This window comes from Chamaea fasciata, unplaced genomic scaffold, assembly GCF_029207755.1.
Source record: "Chamaea fasciata isolate MVZ Bird 193981 ecotype frontalis unplaced genomic scaffold, bChaFas1.0.hap1 SCAF_11, whole genome shotgun sequence".
In the NCBI taxonomy this organism is placed as follows: domain Eukaryota; kingdom Metazoa; phylum Chordata; class Aves; order Passeriformes; family Sylviidae; genus Chamaea; species Chamaea fasciata.
In genome coordinates, this window is record NW_027094096.1 from 17,638,738 (window position 1) to 17,655,365 (window position 16,628).

At 49.8% G+C, this 16,628-nt stretch overlaps 1 protein-coding gene across 2 annotated transcripts in view; it reads left to right on the forward strand.

Annotated features, from left to right (window-relative positions):
* The window catches only part of DIS3L2 (DIS3 like 3'-5' exoribonuclease 2), a 180,263-nt gene that overhangs the window by 158,525 nt on the left and 5,110 nt on the right, over positions 1-16,628 (forward strand). For both annotated transcript variants that reach the window (XM_066193441.1, XM_066193442.1), the window contains exons 16-17: positions 11,560-11,743; positions 12,924-13,010. In XM_066193441.1, the coding sequence (XP_066049538.1) occupies positions 11,560-11,743; positions 12,924-13,010 (271 nt within the window). The remainder of the gene's footprint in view (positions 1-11,559; positions 11,744-12,923; positions 13,011-16,628) is intronic.

Sequence of the window (16,628 nt, forward strand, 5' to 3'; positions counted from 1 at the left end):
TATTTGCTAGATTCACCCAGCAGCATATGAGGTTTTGCAGAGCTTGGCAGCAAGAGAGCTTGATCTCACTTCTATACAATCTCAAGAGAGGAACTGGGACATGAAACAAAGTCCTTTCTTAGAATGCAGCTCTGGAGAGTCATCATATCCATCTCTGGACTTGAAGAGTACTTTTCTCCCTTGGTCTCCTTTGTTAAGTTCAATGTCACTCATCTTCACCTGTTACGGTCTCATTGAAACTGCCTCACCTATCCTTATCTGCCATCTGGCTGGCAGTAGCTCCATCTGGAGACAAACAGCTCTCTGTCACCCACAGCCGCACACCCTCCAAGGTGCCATTCAGGACCAGTTCCCACACCACTCAGCTTTTTCCATGAGCTGTCCAACTCCAGTGGGATGTTTATCTGTTTTTCCACAATCCCGTTGTGTAAATGAGGCTAATTTCAGCCCGCCGTGATGTGTGGGCTCGCTGGAACGTGACTGTAAATCCAGATCTGAACATTTTCTTGTAATGTGTGGGGTGGTGAAATTGCATTGCTGCCTTTAACCTCAGGCTGTCCTTAGACCAAACTAGACTCTTCACAGCCCCTGCATCAGTAAATCAAACAGCTTTTGAATCGATGCACATAAAAGCCAAGGGCAAGAAGTTACAGATGGAAAAGACCCATTGTACCTTGAGCCTGTCCTGCTGCAGAGGGGGTAAGGCTCTCTTAGGAATTCAAGGCAAAACTCCAAGCCTGCTGGCTGAGGCCAGGCAGGGTGAGAGTCCTGTGTGCGGAAATACGTGGGGTAGGGGGAGACTGCCTAAATTTCCTGCAGCTTTTCCATTCTGCTCATCTCTGCATTTTATTCCCTTGGCTTTATTTTTTGGGCAAGAAAACTGATGTTGGTTGTATATTCAACAAACCCAATATGTTCGTTCTCCTGATCATTGTTTTTCACTAAGGGCTATGTTTGACTTTTCCTTAGAAGCATGTTTTTCTCACCTAATATTTAGTTTAAGATCGTAGGAGCTGGATATAAAACCTTCTGGGACATTTTAATCTGCCAAGAGGCTGCTTGAAAGCAGAAGTTATCCAGTGTATTTTAGTAGCATATTTAGAAAACATCACCCCCAAATTCTTTGTTGCCCATTTCCCTTTCATTTCCCTGACAACTTTATTGGTTGTTTTAACCCCGATCTGCTGTCAGTGTCCCCTGTACCTCACTTCCCTCCCCCTTGGGTTTCCATGTCTTTGAAAGTCCTGGTAACCAGAAGGTTCATGATTGCTTTGCAATCATTTCAGACCAAGAATAATACAGCCAGAGCCAGCTGGATCCCTCGCTCTGTATTGATACAACTGTTCCCTTTAACCTGCCCACAGTCAGTGCTACAACTGCAAATCTGAGGTTGAACCAGAGCAGTACTGGGCAGTGCTGTGAGCCCTGGTCCATGGCCCTGCCTGGAAAGCAGCATCTCCAGCAGAGCATCCCATGGCCAGAGAGCAGCTGCCTTTGGGTGTTGTCTGCTGGGGACATTGGGAACTTGCTACGTTATGTGTGTTTTTCTGACACAGATCTTCTCAGAACCAGTGGTCGGAGTGGTCATTCTGATTCCCTTGATCTGTAGCCAGTTTCTCCTGAGTAGTCTTCCTCTGGCAAGGCCCTTGCTGAAGGCTGACCAGTCTGGGTGATTGCTTCTCCTGGAGGTCTCTTCCCATGAGCCCAAACAACACTCGTGAACATGGTTAAGAACTGGAACAGGTATCCAGAGAGGCTGTGAGAAAGTTGGAGAGTGCTGAAACTCAACTGAAAAAGGCCAGCCTAATCCAACTTGAAGTTACTCTGCATTGCTTGGACCAGAGACTTGCAGCAGAAGAGGGCATTACTTCGCAAGTCACTGCCTGACTTCTACTTCATGGATATCAGGGATGTATGTTGAGTTGTCATGCCACTGCTGCCTTTGGCTGCCAGATTATGTAGACTACTTTCCACGGTTTTGGTATTTTAAACTTGGTTTTTTTTGTTATCTTTTGTTGTTCATCTCTTCATGAGTTTCTGCAGACTCCTTCTTGTTTGTCCCTGGGTCACATCCTGGTTGGTAGATGTATGCTCTCCAGTCATTGACCATCTCCAGTCTGCTTCTAGACTGGAATGTTCATCCAGTATTCTTTATTTCTCCCTCCCATCAGATTGTCTCCTACTTTGGAAGTAATCAACTCTTCAATGCCAGGTAAACTGGGAAAAAGCAAATCCAAAGGCTGAAGGGTGTAACACACAGAGGGTGTGAATGTCTCCTTTGCAGGAATGTCTGGGAGAACATTAGCTGATGGGGAATCTGAAACAGGAAGGCTGGTTCTAGCAGTCTGTGACTCCCTGGGGCACTATCATTTCTCCAGGTGATTAACTGTTTGTTTCTCCCTTAATGAAAACTTGTCTCAGATGAAACCACCATAATAGAAAGCTGATGTTCTGGAGCATTCCCAAGTGTAGGTTAATATTTACAAGCTATCAGGTTCAGGTTTTATCTCCATCCCTTGCTGGCACAGAGATAAAATCCTTTTAAAAATCCCGTTTGATCTTCGTGGTTCATGACATCGCTTTAGTAAGACACTTTCCATATGGAATGGGTAAATCTCTTAATGGAAATGTAAGTTTTTCTCATAATTTCAGGGACTGGTAACAGATGAAGAGCCCCCCATGTACCAGAGGCCATGGCTTATAATGGAGTATAAGTGATGGACAGTATCTCTGCAGGATACTTGTGCTAGGAAATGTCAGAATATTATTTCTGCCTCAATGGCTTAAGATCATGTTTACCTAATGGACTTACTTGCGTTTTGCAGGTGTTGTGTTAATATTAATGTGTTGTCTGAATTGTTAATATTTCTTCACTTCAACATTACATTAATGAAGACTGCAGGGGATGGAGAAAAGACCTGGCTAATTAATTAAATCGGCAAAAAGCATCTTTAACTTTCCATCATACTGCCCTTTGCTTCCACCTAATGGATCTTGGCATTTCTGGTCAGCAGCCACGTAACACGTGCTGCTGTATGTAGCACTCAGCAACGCACTTGCTAATTTTTCTGACCCATAAATCACTTGCATAAACTTTTAATGGCGAGGAAAAGTGCCTTTCATTCCTGCTTCCTCCTTCCAGTGGGAAAGGCAGTCTGATAACAGGCGGTGCTGGCCTGATGCGTAGAGCTGGAGACTTTCCTGTCAGCAGAGGGGCTGTCTGCATTCATTCAGGAATTCTTTCCATTCTCCTCTTAGGCAGACTCTGGATGACATTAATATTATGTGTCTTGTCATAAGCTGTGCTTTCGGAGCCAGTGGCGTATCAGACTGCATGTCTCAGGAATGTGGGCTGCCAGTCCAGCTTGGACCCTGGCTGTGAGGTATCTCCCCTCTCCTCTGCCCCAGCCCAACCGCAGCCTGGCTCTGATCGCATTCACCCACCAAGAATTACCATGGGCTGGAGAAAACTTAGGTCTCAGGTCACTGCTCTGGCCCCAGGTGGCTGGGCAGCACCCATGCTTGGGAGCATCCTAATGCATTCATTCTCAGATGTAAGGCTTGCCAGCCCAGGTGGTCATCGCCCTCATGAGACCTGTTAGTTGAGCACAGCATTGTGCACTAGTGACCCACCCTTACCCCTACCCTGTGGCTCTGCAGAGTGGGAGCAGGGCCCTTGCCATCATAGCTGCCTCTGAGAGCTGAGATCTTGGTGAGCTGGTGGCTCCTTGGAAAGACAGACTGGATCTGACACAGATCTGTGGAAAGTAGGACTGGGATTCCCAACTGCACAGCTCCTGGAGGTGCAAAGATTGCAAACTCTTTCCCATTGTCTTCCCCATAAAGCTGAAGGGGTTGTGCATTCAGGGAGGGTTTTTAACACTGCTGTCACCTTGATGCTGACACCCAGCACAAGTGGGAGATCAGTGTGGCAGTGCCAGGCAGCCCTGGGGACTGGAGACATCCCTAGAAGGGGATGTATATGAGGCTGTGTGCCCACTCTGAGTGAGCCGCACTCCATGGGCTTCTTTGGAGCCCATGAAAAAAGGGATTTCTTGATGTAGGAAGGCCATTCCTGGATGGAGATCTTCCTCTGTGTATGATTCTGAGAATAAAGTCCTCTGCCCTGGTCTCAAAAACGTGATAATCCTGAAAAAACTGTGGAGAACAGTGGAGCTGAGACTGAGGGATCCTGCTGAAGTTATGCCTCCACATCCTGTGTGGCCCAGCACATGTGTGCAGGTCTAAGCTTTCATCCCTGGCCCACAGCAGCTGAAGACTGTTCTGGCACAGAGGGGCACTTCAGCACCATGCCAGGAGTCTGAAGGCTGTCACCAAATTCCATGGAAAGAAGCAGACTGCAGTCATATTAACCTTTAATCAAGAGGCACGGCCTGCAGTGACTGCGTCCTCTGCAACACCAACACTTCAGTCCAATGATGCCTCCTTTGCCATTTGAATCAAGACAGGAGGGAGAATGGTAGGACAGGCAGATGTTGACTTTATCCCTTCCATATGAACCGCAGATGAGGCTGAGGAGCTCCAGGCTGGGCAGGGTGTATTTTCACCCACACAGCTGAGAGCCAAGAGATCCCAAAGGCTCTGTGGCGGCCTGTGCCATCCAGCGCTGCGACGTCTGGCCTGACGTTGTGCTGCCAGATGTAGTCAGCAATTCCATTTAACAGGGCTGCAAAGTGGTGCTGATCATTTCAAAGGAACTCAGGCTAATGGCTGAGGTTTTTCTAGTGGTCTGAATCCCTGTGTGCAAACCAGTACAGCAGGCTTTAAGCAATTAATTCCTAATCATGCCAAATGCCTTCAGGAGCCCAGTGTCAGTATTGAGAACTTAAAATGGTTTTCCACTGTACCACAGATAATTTGGATAAAGCAAAGGGAGCAGTCTTGTGGCGTTTCCAGCCTCAAGGTGTGAGAGTGGTCCATAAGTGACATTTGTATTCAGAGAACCCTCCCATGCATTTGTGTTGTAGGCATCTATTACTGGGAAGGCACCATAGCTAATATAAAGGGCATTCTTTATACCCCGGAAAAGGAGTTCATTATAGGGAAAAGCCATTCTAGCTTAGTAAGAAATGAATCTAAAACTGCCTCAGAGCTGCTATTCTCATCAAGTTTCAGTGTTAGCAGTTTTAACCAAGAGCTAATTGAGCAATCTCAGAAAGTGGATTAATTCCATTATTCAGCTGTGCTTTGTACAAGGCTACTGCTAGCTGTGAGAGGAGCACAAATGACTTTGATCAAGCCAGGAACCACTAGCATTCTTGCCTTTTACTACTTTTTCTTTAAAAAAAAAAAAAAGTAGGCCTTTTGGTCTTTTGGCAACTGTCATTGGCAACAGGAGCTCCACACCAACCTTGCAAGGCTCATATGTAACACTGCAATCCAATTTTTTTGGATAATAGGGGATTTGATTTTCATGGCTCTTCAGGCAGCAGGGCTGTTCCAGAGTGGATGGCTGAAGATGCTCCTGTTAGGATAGGCAGAGTGTCACCAAGAAAACAGCACACTGTTCTTGTACAATTTTGTATGGAAAAGAGCCATTGCTAGTGCCGGCCCAGCTACTCACCAAAGAGCATGATTCTGTCATTGGCTGTGCTCTCAGGAGATGTGGGATTAGCTAATGTTGGTTTTAGAAGAGCTTTTATGGAAACCTCTCAAGTTCTTCTGTTTCATGGAAGAGCTGTAATCAAAAATAAACGAACACGATTTAAAGAAGAAAAAGTCGTACCACATCCAGCATCTTTGGACTTCACATGTTGGAGAGAGTTTGTTGGTTGAGCCGTGGTGCTGTTTCTTTACTGTTTTCCTTCAGATGATGCTGCTCCTGTTGGATGTGAACAGGACTATTTGCAGCCTTTTGTGGAAGGTGACTTTGTGGGTGAATGCAGCAGGATTTAGAGTCCCATTTGCAGGAGGTGGCTGTAGATCTCCTGTTTGGTATGAGATTGTGCTGTAACAATAATCCCTTCCAAGCCAGCAGAGGGTGGGGGCTCTCAGCAGTGTACTGCCCTTAGCAAGGGGACATAAATCCATCAGTCTTTAGAGCTCTCTCAGACTCACACAGACACATGAGGGCTGCCTTTCTCAGCACCAGCCTTTCACGACACTATTTGGTTCAATAGCTGTCAAAGCTATACTGTCCTAACCATGCTTGGACCCAGAATGGAGCTGGACACACCTGAGGCAGGAGCATAGATCTGGGCTGAGAAACCAGAGCTCTTTGACTGCAGGTTGAAGCACTAACCCATGCTGATCTGGGATGGTAAATCTATGGGAAGATGGGAAGAAATCTGAGCAGCAGAAGTTCTTGTTCCTTATCTAGGACGGATTAAGTGCTATGAGAGACAAGATGGAGAGAAGCAGATGAGATATTGTAATGGGTTAGGAGAAAGAAGTTTGGTAACCCTTGTAGAAGAGGTTGATCACATTTGGCTCTAGTCTGAACTGCTGGAAAAATGTTGGGGATTTACTTGATGGCAGCTCACCCATCCAGAGGAACCACCATTGAAAGGAGGGCTCAGACTCCAGCTCAGAACAGTTCAGCACCATCCTTTTGGGAGCAGGTTTCCACAGTGAGCTACGTGTGAAGAAAAGGCCAACTTCTCCCGCCTGTCAAAAGCAAAGAACCCTGCCATGGAAGAGCTGTGTGGTGTTTTGGGTTTACCTCTCATACCTCAGCTGTGATAACTCTTCCAACACCTGGATGTACCCATCAGCTACATCTTGTAGGAGGAGATGGAGGTGTAGAAGGCGCTATGGGGAACAGCTGTGCTCATCTGTCCAGCCCCACCACACTGCCGTTTGCTCTGAAGCCCCTGGGTCTGTTACTGTGCTGGAACAGCAGGTGTTTTCGTGTCCTTTTGCTTTAAGGAAGCTGCCTGCCTCCTTCCTGCACTTACTGGATTGCACACAAAGTACTCCTTGTCTCTCCCTTTTAGCAAACCCTTCTTAGCTAATGTCATTTGTCAAGTTAATCAGGGAGAGTGGGCACTTCGATGGCTGCTGTGCAGCCTTGCTGCATTGCCATGGAGACAAGCAGCCAAACAGGCATTTTACTTGCCCTGCCTCTCTTTGCAGATTTGCCATGAAAAGTCACTATTCTTTTTGCCATCAGCCAACCAACTTGCTGAGGGCATCAGTGGTTTTTCAAGGTTGCTATCCAGAGACTGGGAAGGGTCTACCTAACATTTAATGGAGCAAATAGTAATGCTGATACTAAAGAAGGTCAAGGGCCTGAATGTGTAGCTTCTTTTTTCACATCACATAGATGTTTGGCACTGGTAGGAGCTGTCTGAGAGGAATTACAGCCCACCAGCTTCAGTTTGGGGCTGTAATCAAGATGTCATCAGTCCTCTTCAGCTGGATGGTTTCATAGGTGACTGTTTCCCTACAGAAGCTGTGACTATCAAAGATACTTTGAAAAGCACCAAGACTTGTATTTAGGAGCATTTCAGGAGCTTGAAATCTCCCCAGAAGTTGGTGAGATTTAGGTACTGGCATGCCTTGGCCACATTTGAAACTCAGAGGTGAGTGTAAGCCATATAGCTGACCTCTTGCATAAGGCATGCTGAGGATGAGTTTCATCCACGTAACTCATAAGCAAAATCTGAGTATTGAAAGAGCTGACAGGAGACGTACATGTTGCAGAGCGCAAAAGCCATCCCATCACTCCCTCTCCTTCCCTTCACATGTGCACATGTTAAGAGATGCATGGAATAGGTTTGGAAATGCTCCCTCCGACAGCGTGGTTAGCAGGACGGCTGGGATCTGCAGGCATCTATGGGAGGGACAGCCACCTGTTGACCCCTAGCCCTGTCTGTGGGACGGCACAGGAAACCTCACATCAGCACAGAAAGGGCAAAAGTTCAGATCAGATTGTTTATGGGATTTTATGGAGCCAGGAGCCAAGGATAGCTCAGCTAATCCAGAGGAAACTGTAGCGATGGCGTTAGAATGCATTTCACATGGGTTTCATTCAGCGCACATTCAGATGGACCAGTCTTTCTGTCTCCGTTTTTTTAGCCATAAAATATTTTTCTTTGTACTCCTGTCTGCCAGCTGCACTGAGCCAGACTCCAAGCTAGGCTGTTTTAAGAAAAAAACCCACAGAAACCCCAAAACCTCTTGTAGTTTGACCTGCTGACAAGTTAGCAGGGCTTCAGCAAAGCTCCCAGCAACATCAGCCACCATCCATCCTCTGCCAGCCAACCTCTGCTCCCACTAGCCTCAGCAGCCATTGCTTTTCTCCAAGCCACAGTGTAGTGATTGCTTAGTTGAAGCCCTGGTGAGAACATGAGCTAGGAGTGCAACTGAAAAGCCAGGTGGGGAGGGGAGGAAGGCAGCAGCTTTGCTGTGCCTTCCAACTCCTCAGCACCTGAAGCCTTGCTGGCTTCATGGGCAGTCCTAGCCACGGCTTATCCTCCTGAGTCACCAACATCCCATGCAGTCTCAGCATGAGCGCCTCTTGGGAATAAGGTTTTCCTTTCAGGTGCAGTGAGGTCACCACATTAAGCTGTTTCATGCAGATCTTGTCTCCCTCCTTGTGTCCTGAGCCCCAGACCATTGCTCTGCTGGAAGAGGTAACATGGCGTAACTCCAGGCACAGGTGCCAGCTCCTTCACTGTCCCCAGCCTGCTCCCTCTGACCCTGGCCAGCTCTCACATGCTCTGGATTACCCCAGCTGTGACTTGTGCCTTCTGGAAGCTGCTTTTCTCTCCCTGAACTTCTGATGTTTAGAACAAGTCTGACGAGGAGTTACAGAGCAGCCCCACACTCTTCCTCCCTTTCAAGCTTGTAGAACTGCTGCAGTGGGGTGCATTTGGGGAGCAGCTGTACGAGTCCCCAGTGATCCAGGGCTGGGAAGGACCTCCTGTCCCTGCAGGGAGGTTTGGCATCAGCCCACAGGGCATTGCAGCCTTCCTAGGGCACTCTGGTTTGTTTTGAGCTGACACAAACCAATCCATCAGATCCTGGGGCTTCTTTTTCCCCCAGATACAGGACAGTGTCCTACCTTATCTGTGTTACCTGGTCCTTGAAAGCCCAAACTGCAGATACATCTCCCAGAGCCTTCCTCTGCCTTTGGGTGAGAGAGCAAGAGTAGATTTTCAATTCTGAATATCCATGGTCACATCCTGCACACCCTGTCATGGGTGCAAAACTCCTGGGTGCTTCCCAGGATGGGATTTTGCAGAGCAAAGTGGATAGTATGTGCTGTTAGTTTTACTTCAAGAATAAAAGTTATCTGTGGCAGGAGGGTGCTCAGGTATGATCTTCCATTCAGTACCTACAACATCAGAACGAGGATATCTCCAGGAAATTGTAGAAGCCCAAGCCACAGAATAGTAAAACAAAATGCAGATTTTAATAATCAGGTGGAAATTGCATCCAGCCAAAAGTGTCACTGTAGATGAGAGATGAAGGTTTTATACTCCAGTGCTCAACAGGAACAGGAATGGCAGGGTCTGCTGCAGCATTTGCTCATAGTGTTCATCTATGGGACGTGCAATGAGCATGTGTTACCTGTGACAGTGAGGAGACTTTGTTCACTGATGTTTATTGCTTTGTCCCTAAAAATGGGCTTGCATCTCCTTCCATAGAGGCTGCAATTCATGGGAGATGCAGGGAGGACTCCATGGCCAGCCTTTGCCCAAGCATCCATCTGTGTAGCTGAGGCTGAAGTGCCTCCCTCTTTCCTTGCACCAAAGCCCATGGGAAGGAGAGGTGCTGCCTTTTGCAGTCTGCCCTGTTTTCTGTGCCTCACTGTGACCTGGCTTGGGCAGAAAGGGCTTCCCAGGTGTGAGCATGGGCTGGCACAGCTTCACACCTGTCCTCAGGCCACTGTTCCTCACGTGCTGCTGGGTAAGAGTGGTGTGTCACCCACGCTCAGGAGATGGGGATGGCCATGCCGTAACCTGCTGGCGGCCACTGGCTGTCCCACGGCCGGGGTGTCCAGTGCCCCCTGAGCCGGGGGCCATAGAGGGACCGAGGTTGCCATCTGCCGGTTCTGCCGCACAGGAACAGCAAGAGCCTGGCCCAGCCCTCTTAGAAGTGGCCCCTCAGGAGTGTGTCCTGATGCTGCTCGGGTCACAGGGCATTGCCCACCAGAGAGCCAGCCCTTGGCCTCTGGTAGCATGTCCCCATGGGCAGGTGTTCCAGGGGGCAGGGCAGGCAGCCCATTCCCATTTAGACCGTGCTGCTCCTGCCCTGCCCTGCCCAGGCTGCCCCTGGGCCAGGATGTCCCTCCCGCCCTCCCTGTGGGGCCTGAAGTGTTGGCCTCTGGCACAAAACCCTCTGTGAGAATTCACAGTGCTCTTAATAAGGGAGCTCCTTCCCATTAAAGACTAATATTTCTACAGCTTATGATCACTGTCAGGTGCTTATTCTTCCTCCAGGCTTGTCTTTATTTCCTTTCTCTTTCAAGTTCTTGGCAAGTACTCCCAGGCTGGAAATGCATCACTGCTGTAGGAGTACCCCAGGAGTGCAGCACCCTGCACATCTCGCCTGGCCAGTGTCCCCAGCAGTGGCCAGGGTTGGGAGCTGCAGGAGCACTGGCTGCCGCCCTGGTTCCCCAGCCAGCCCTGCAACATCACTGCTTTGCCTGCAGGAGCAACAAGGCTGAGCTGGCATAATCAGCAATAGCTCACTCAGGCATTGCTGGGAGGATGAGGTTACTTCTGTAAATCTATTATCTTTTTCGGCGATTAGCACCAGTTAGGAGCCCTGGGAATACATGCAGGAAATAGCAGGAAGCCCAGTTAAGCACATCTCTTGCTTATCAAGTCCCCCATGGCACTGCCCTGCTGCTGGTAGCGCAACCCATACACACACCAAAGATGATCTCTAGTGCTGGGATTGCTTTCCTGAGCACTGTGTAACCTCAGAGGTTTCCATTCAATGAATGTACATCCAGAGATGGAAACTGAGGGGCTGACCCCAGCCTGAAATACCCCAGCGCTCTGCAGGTTGTGTGGAGTCCCTGCATCTCCTGGATGCCAAAGGCAGCCTTGCTGGAGCAGCGCTGGTGCCTTGTCCTGCCCGGGAGCAGTGCTGTGTTGTGCTGTGGGTGGGAGCCTGGCGTGGGGCAGGGCTCAGTGCCTGGGCCTGACCACACATGTCGAGCTCAGGATGAGGGAGCGAGCGAGACGCTGTTTGCTCTGGCCCAGGAAGACAGAGATGTGTGTTTGTTTTCTGTGCTATCTTTCGCATGGTGTTTGTTTTGCTTGTCAAGCATTTCAGGAGATAAAATGACCTAAAGGGAGATTATTTTATCCTAATTTAAGCTGTCAATTTATCACTGACTTCTGCTTGTCTGCGCCAGCAGGATAGCTTACTCTTGAGTCCCTGGGGAAACCTCTGCTAGAAAGTGAGAATTTGGGGGGGATTTGCTGCAGTCTCACGGCTAATCTGTGCTTATGACAGCAACTACAAGCTGCTCCCCTGTCCCCCTGTGTCACATTAGTCCCCATCACTGTGGACTGGCTTGGCTTCCCAGGGGCCTCCCCTGTCTAACCGGGGCCTGGGGTGGTTCTTTTCGTGCTGCAGACTGGTTGAAGAGTTCATGCTGCTGGCGAACATGGCCGTGGCCCATCGGATCTACCGCTCCTTCCCTGAGCAGGCCTTCCTTCGCCGCCACCCCCCGCCCCAAAACAAGCTGCTGAAAGACCTCATGGACTTCTGCAACCAAGTCGGCCTCGACATTGACTTCAGCAGCGCGGGGACCCTGCATGTGAGTGCACTGGCCTGGCAGGGCTGTGGGGGCCAAGGGTGGGCAGCTACGTGATGGCATGTTTGTTGCAGCGTGTGCTTTTTCCCCTGTCCCTCTCTGCCCAAGCAAAGCTGACAACTGTGCCGTGCCAAAACAAAACACCTCCCTCACTCACCGTTGATCCCATTAGTGCTGAGCAGGGGTGGCCCAGCCTGTCCTGGTCAGCCCTGTTGTGCACAGAGGGTGGGAAGGACCTTGCAAGTGACCCCTGCACTGCCCTCCCTGCAATGGGAGGGATGTTTCAGTGCAGGAGCACTCACTGAGACACCCAGATTTCCTCCTCTGGGCAGGTCCTGGGCAGGGAGTTTGCTCCATACCACAAAGAAAGCAGCTCTGCTAGGGGCTGTATCTCTGTGGGCTGCTGCAGGTCTTAGGAAGGGCAGGGTGGGGAGTGGGGTGACTGGGAAGGACTGGAGAGCAGTGCTGGGAAAGGTCAGATGCAGCCAGTGCAAGCAGTATCCAACCACTCCTCTGCTGAGCATGTCCTGAGGCTGAACTCCAGCTGAACAGCACAGCCCAGGTTCCAGGATTTTCTTTACTCACCGCAACTGGACTGTGGATAATCCTCTGTTAATCCCATCCCCGCTGGCCTCCTGCACAGCCCTCCATCAGCTGGGACTGCTTTCCCCTCTTGCTGGCTGTGCCCAGCCTATGTCAACAGATGCAGGGCTGCTCACTCAGCTCCTCTCCTGTACTTTGAACCCTGCAGCCCTTCCTCACTGCTACCCCCAGGCAGTGACCTCCCATATCCATGTCTCCCCAGAGTCCCATTAGTCTGTGTGCTGAAGCTCTCAGGAGCTGGATGGGAGCCAGGCACAGGTTGGGAGAGGTTTGCAGGCGCTCTCTCACACTGCACAACTGGGGACAGAGCCAGCAGTCCCCATGCACTGGGTACTCCCTGCCACTGACCCCAGGAGGAGAGCCAGTGCTCAGGACCATGTATGCAGTCCTACTGAGGCTGCTGGGACCCTGGGACCACAGCAAAGACCAATTTCATGTGCACCTTTTGGTTAACAAGGAGATTTTCAGATAAAAGGGAAATTTGGCTTTGACAAGCTGCTGTTAGCACCAGTAAGGTCTGCATGAGTCCCTTTACCACCATAACATGCCAACACTGAATGCTCTCTCTTTTTTCCTCCAGAAAAGCTTAAGTGAAATATTTGGTGCTGACAAATATTCCAGAGCAAGGAAAGAAGTGCTGACCTACATGTTCTCCAGGCCCATGCAGGTGAGAATAACACTGTGCTGTCAAGCATGTCTGCTTGTAGCTTTCTGCTGTGGCTCCATCTTCAATCCTCGTCCCTTCTGCATTACTAAGTTTGTTGTTGCACACAGAGGGGGTGAATAAAAACTGAACGTGGTGTTCCAGGGCTGCCAGCAGCTTCCTCCAGTGCCTCCAGCCCTGTGTAGCTGGCAGTGGGAGTATTCCTTGAGTAACAAAGCTTCACTGGATGGCAAGGTCAGGTTGAGTCTTTCCTCACTGCCCTCAGTGTCCCTGTTATTACGGGTTGGGATATTTCACCCTTGAAGTTGCGTGAGGGCTGTTAGCAGACTCACAAGGACCCAGCCCTGTGAACAGCTGATGGTGGTGGGCTCCATGGTTCATGTTTGCCGTTTCTTCACATCGTGGTGTCCCAGCTGGTCCAAAGAAGGAATTAAGAATAGGGGTGTGCAACTGGCCATAAGCACAGTCTGGTACCTGCTCTTGGAAAAAGGAAAGTTATGGAAACCCTTCAGTCTCCCTCCAGCCCAGGTGGCTTGCTTTGACAGTCTCTGCAATGGAGGCTTGTGCTGCTCACATCAGTTACCATGTTTGGTGCATCTGTAGCTCAGGACACTTATTTGGGTGTTTATCACCATCACAAAAAGTTTTTGTGAGGAATCAGCTGCATTTGCAGCTGGGCACAGCACTACCTCTTCTGAGCAAAGTCCTACCCCATGGGGAGAAGGGGCACATTTCTGAAATGATCTCTCTGCTGAAATGATCTCTCCTGCTTATCACTGCAGGAACAAATCATCTTCCCAACATCACTCATTTGACTGTCACTCTTCTAATTAGCTTATTTGCTTCATTTACTCATTAGCAGTTGCCTGAAGTCCTGCTGTGTTTCCAGGACTTAATGTTTGTTTGCAACTGGGACTGGGGAATGAGGCCGTTTGTGTGTCCAGCTCAGGAGGCTGCTTTGTAAAGAGCAGGGAGTGTCCTCTGGAGCTGGATGTGTTGTCCTAGATCTCATGTCGTGCTTTGGATTATCCTGGTTCCTTCTGTGGAAGGTGCCTTCCTTCCTTTTCTGGTGGAAGGTACACTGGTGACAGGAATTCATTTGAGTCCCTCTCTGGTCCTGCTGACTTTGGCACAAGCCTGGGCTTTGCCAGCAGCAGCACACGGAGCAAGCCTGGCTGCTGGCCAGGATGCATGAGCAAGGAGAAAGTTCTGCAGTGGCACTAAGGAGGAGGTAGGCTTTTGGGGACCCACTGGCTTGCTGAGGTCTTGCTATTGTGGTGTCCTGACACTATGGTTGGAGAAGTGGTGGGAGTGCTTTCAGATACCACACAGTGGCTCTCATTAAGATTTAGCCTTGTGAGTAGATTAGATCATTGTATGAAAGAGCTGTCAAGGTTTTGGGGCTGAAGTCTTCTGCAGAGTAGATACCAGACAGGGAAAGAGGCACTTTTAAAGGAAATATTCCATGAGACTTGATTTTGGCAGGAACTAGTCTCATTCCATCATCAGAAGACAAAGGTGCCTGTGAGTTCAGGTGTGCTGTGCAGTCCACTTGTACGTGGCAAACCTGCTGTCTGGCACACCCCCATTATAGGCAAAACACCTTGGAAAGGGGCAAACAGCTTCCAAGAGGAAGGAGCTTTCCCTGTGAGGAGTTTTTTTTGTTGTTGTTGTTTTGGTGTTTTTTTTTGGTTTTTTTTTTTTTTTTTTTTTTGGTTTTTTTTTTTTTTTTTTTCTGTCTGCTACCCGCATGAGAACAGATGGAAGAATCAGCCCCATCCTTCTGGATGTCATGGTCCCTCACGGGGGAGAGGACAGATTGGAGTGTTGGCAGCTGCTGAGCACAGGCACTGAGGGGCCCAGGCTGGTGGCGAGGGCTGGGCCATTGCTCTGACAGATGGTGCAGCGAGACTGACTGGTCAGGGCCCTGAGAAGTCACCTGTATCCCTGTGCACATCACAGCTCCCAGTGATAAAGCTGATGTTTCAGGGACAAGGCTGCAGCTAAATCAGCCCAAACAACCTGTCCACAGGTTTAACCCCTGCTCGTGCCAAGCGTGTGTCTTCCCTCTTTACTGCATGCTGGTGGTCAAGACATCAGCCTCTTGGAGGAGGAGGGAGATGGGAAGCAACTGGTAATGTGTGTGCCTGAGGTAATGCCTGGATTGGCATGCCAGGAGCCTTGTAACAGATGAAGGAGCAGCGACACACCATTTTTCAGGGGCTCAGTCACTCGGGGATTCAATCTGTCTGTGAAAGCAAAGCTGCCCCTGGTTGGCTGGGGCTGATTTATTTCCAGGCTCCTCACAGTTCTCCAGGGATTGCAGCAAACTCTGGGGATTTGAGACCTCTTGTGAGTCAAATCTGTTAATGAGAAAACATCTGCTGCATGCCAGCTGATGTCACTGGGTTGTGCTCTGAGGTGGTGAGGATGGGTGTCAGATACATATCAGACTGGGCTCCCTGCAGGGTGTAACCCTACCATAGCCTAGGGGAGTATTTTTGCTGTGATACTCAAGCTGCTGCAAATGTCAGTGAGGGTCATGGGCTGCCAAAAGGGTGTCCAAAATGGTGCTGGACCCCACAGTGGCCAGCATATCAACCAGGACAAAGTAGCCTAGACAACAGCAATCAGCACAGGACCTTCAGCATCTTTTCTGACTTTAAACAAGATGGGGTATAACTTGAAACACTGCTGGGCATAGGGTAGGGATGGGCCCTTCCCAGTGTCTTTCTCAGATTTTGACTGGTGCTCTGCTTTCTGCCTGCCTGGCATTGTAGGGGCCTTCCTGCTGTCTGCCCAGAAGCCTGGCACAAGTGTCTGGAAGCTCCCTGTGATTCCATGGTGTCTGTCAGCACAAGGGCGCTCATCCACTCCTGCAGCAGCCTCTGGAGCTCAGCGTGTCTCCCTGCCCAGCCTCTTTCGCTGGGAGCCGAGCTAATTGAGTGGAGACCATACTTCGTGGAGTCCATCAGAAACAATTTAATTCTGGGTTGTGGAAATTGGCAGCCACCACAGCTCCTATCCCAGCTCTTGGGTCTCATAATAAGGCTGGGACTGATGCTGCTTTTTTTAACCTTCTCTATTTATTTGCCCGGATCAGTGCATTGCTGCTCAGCAGGAGCTGGCTGCGCCACTGGCCTGGAGAGCAGAGGATACAGCTGCCCAAACCAAGGATCCCAGGACAGCTCTGTAATCAGAGCTGGCTACTCCTGTTTTTTTTAAATCACTTGCTCTTATTTTTAAATGGGTTCATTCAATCGCCACTGTGCCGTGACCCCGCCGCCACCCCCCTGACCTGCACAGCCTCCCCTCCCCACCTGGGCCCAGCCCCCAGTGTTTTCCCAGCCCCAAGAGCTGGTGTTTCACAGATGTAAAAATAAAAGCTGTAACCTGTGGGATAACAGGGGTGACACAGGAGAGGTTCCTGCTGAAGAGGCTGCTGAGCAGTGGTGCTGCTGTTGCCCTGGTGTTGGTTTAGATGGGCAGTTCGGCCGCTCAGCTCCCCAGCTGTCATTGCAGGATGGAGCAGTAGGGATCACAGCAAGGCTGTCTCCTCCTGGGACACCACTCATACCTGAACCCAGCGCTCTCCAAGCATGCACAATGAGGGTGTAAACC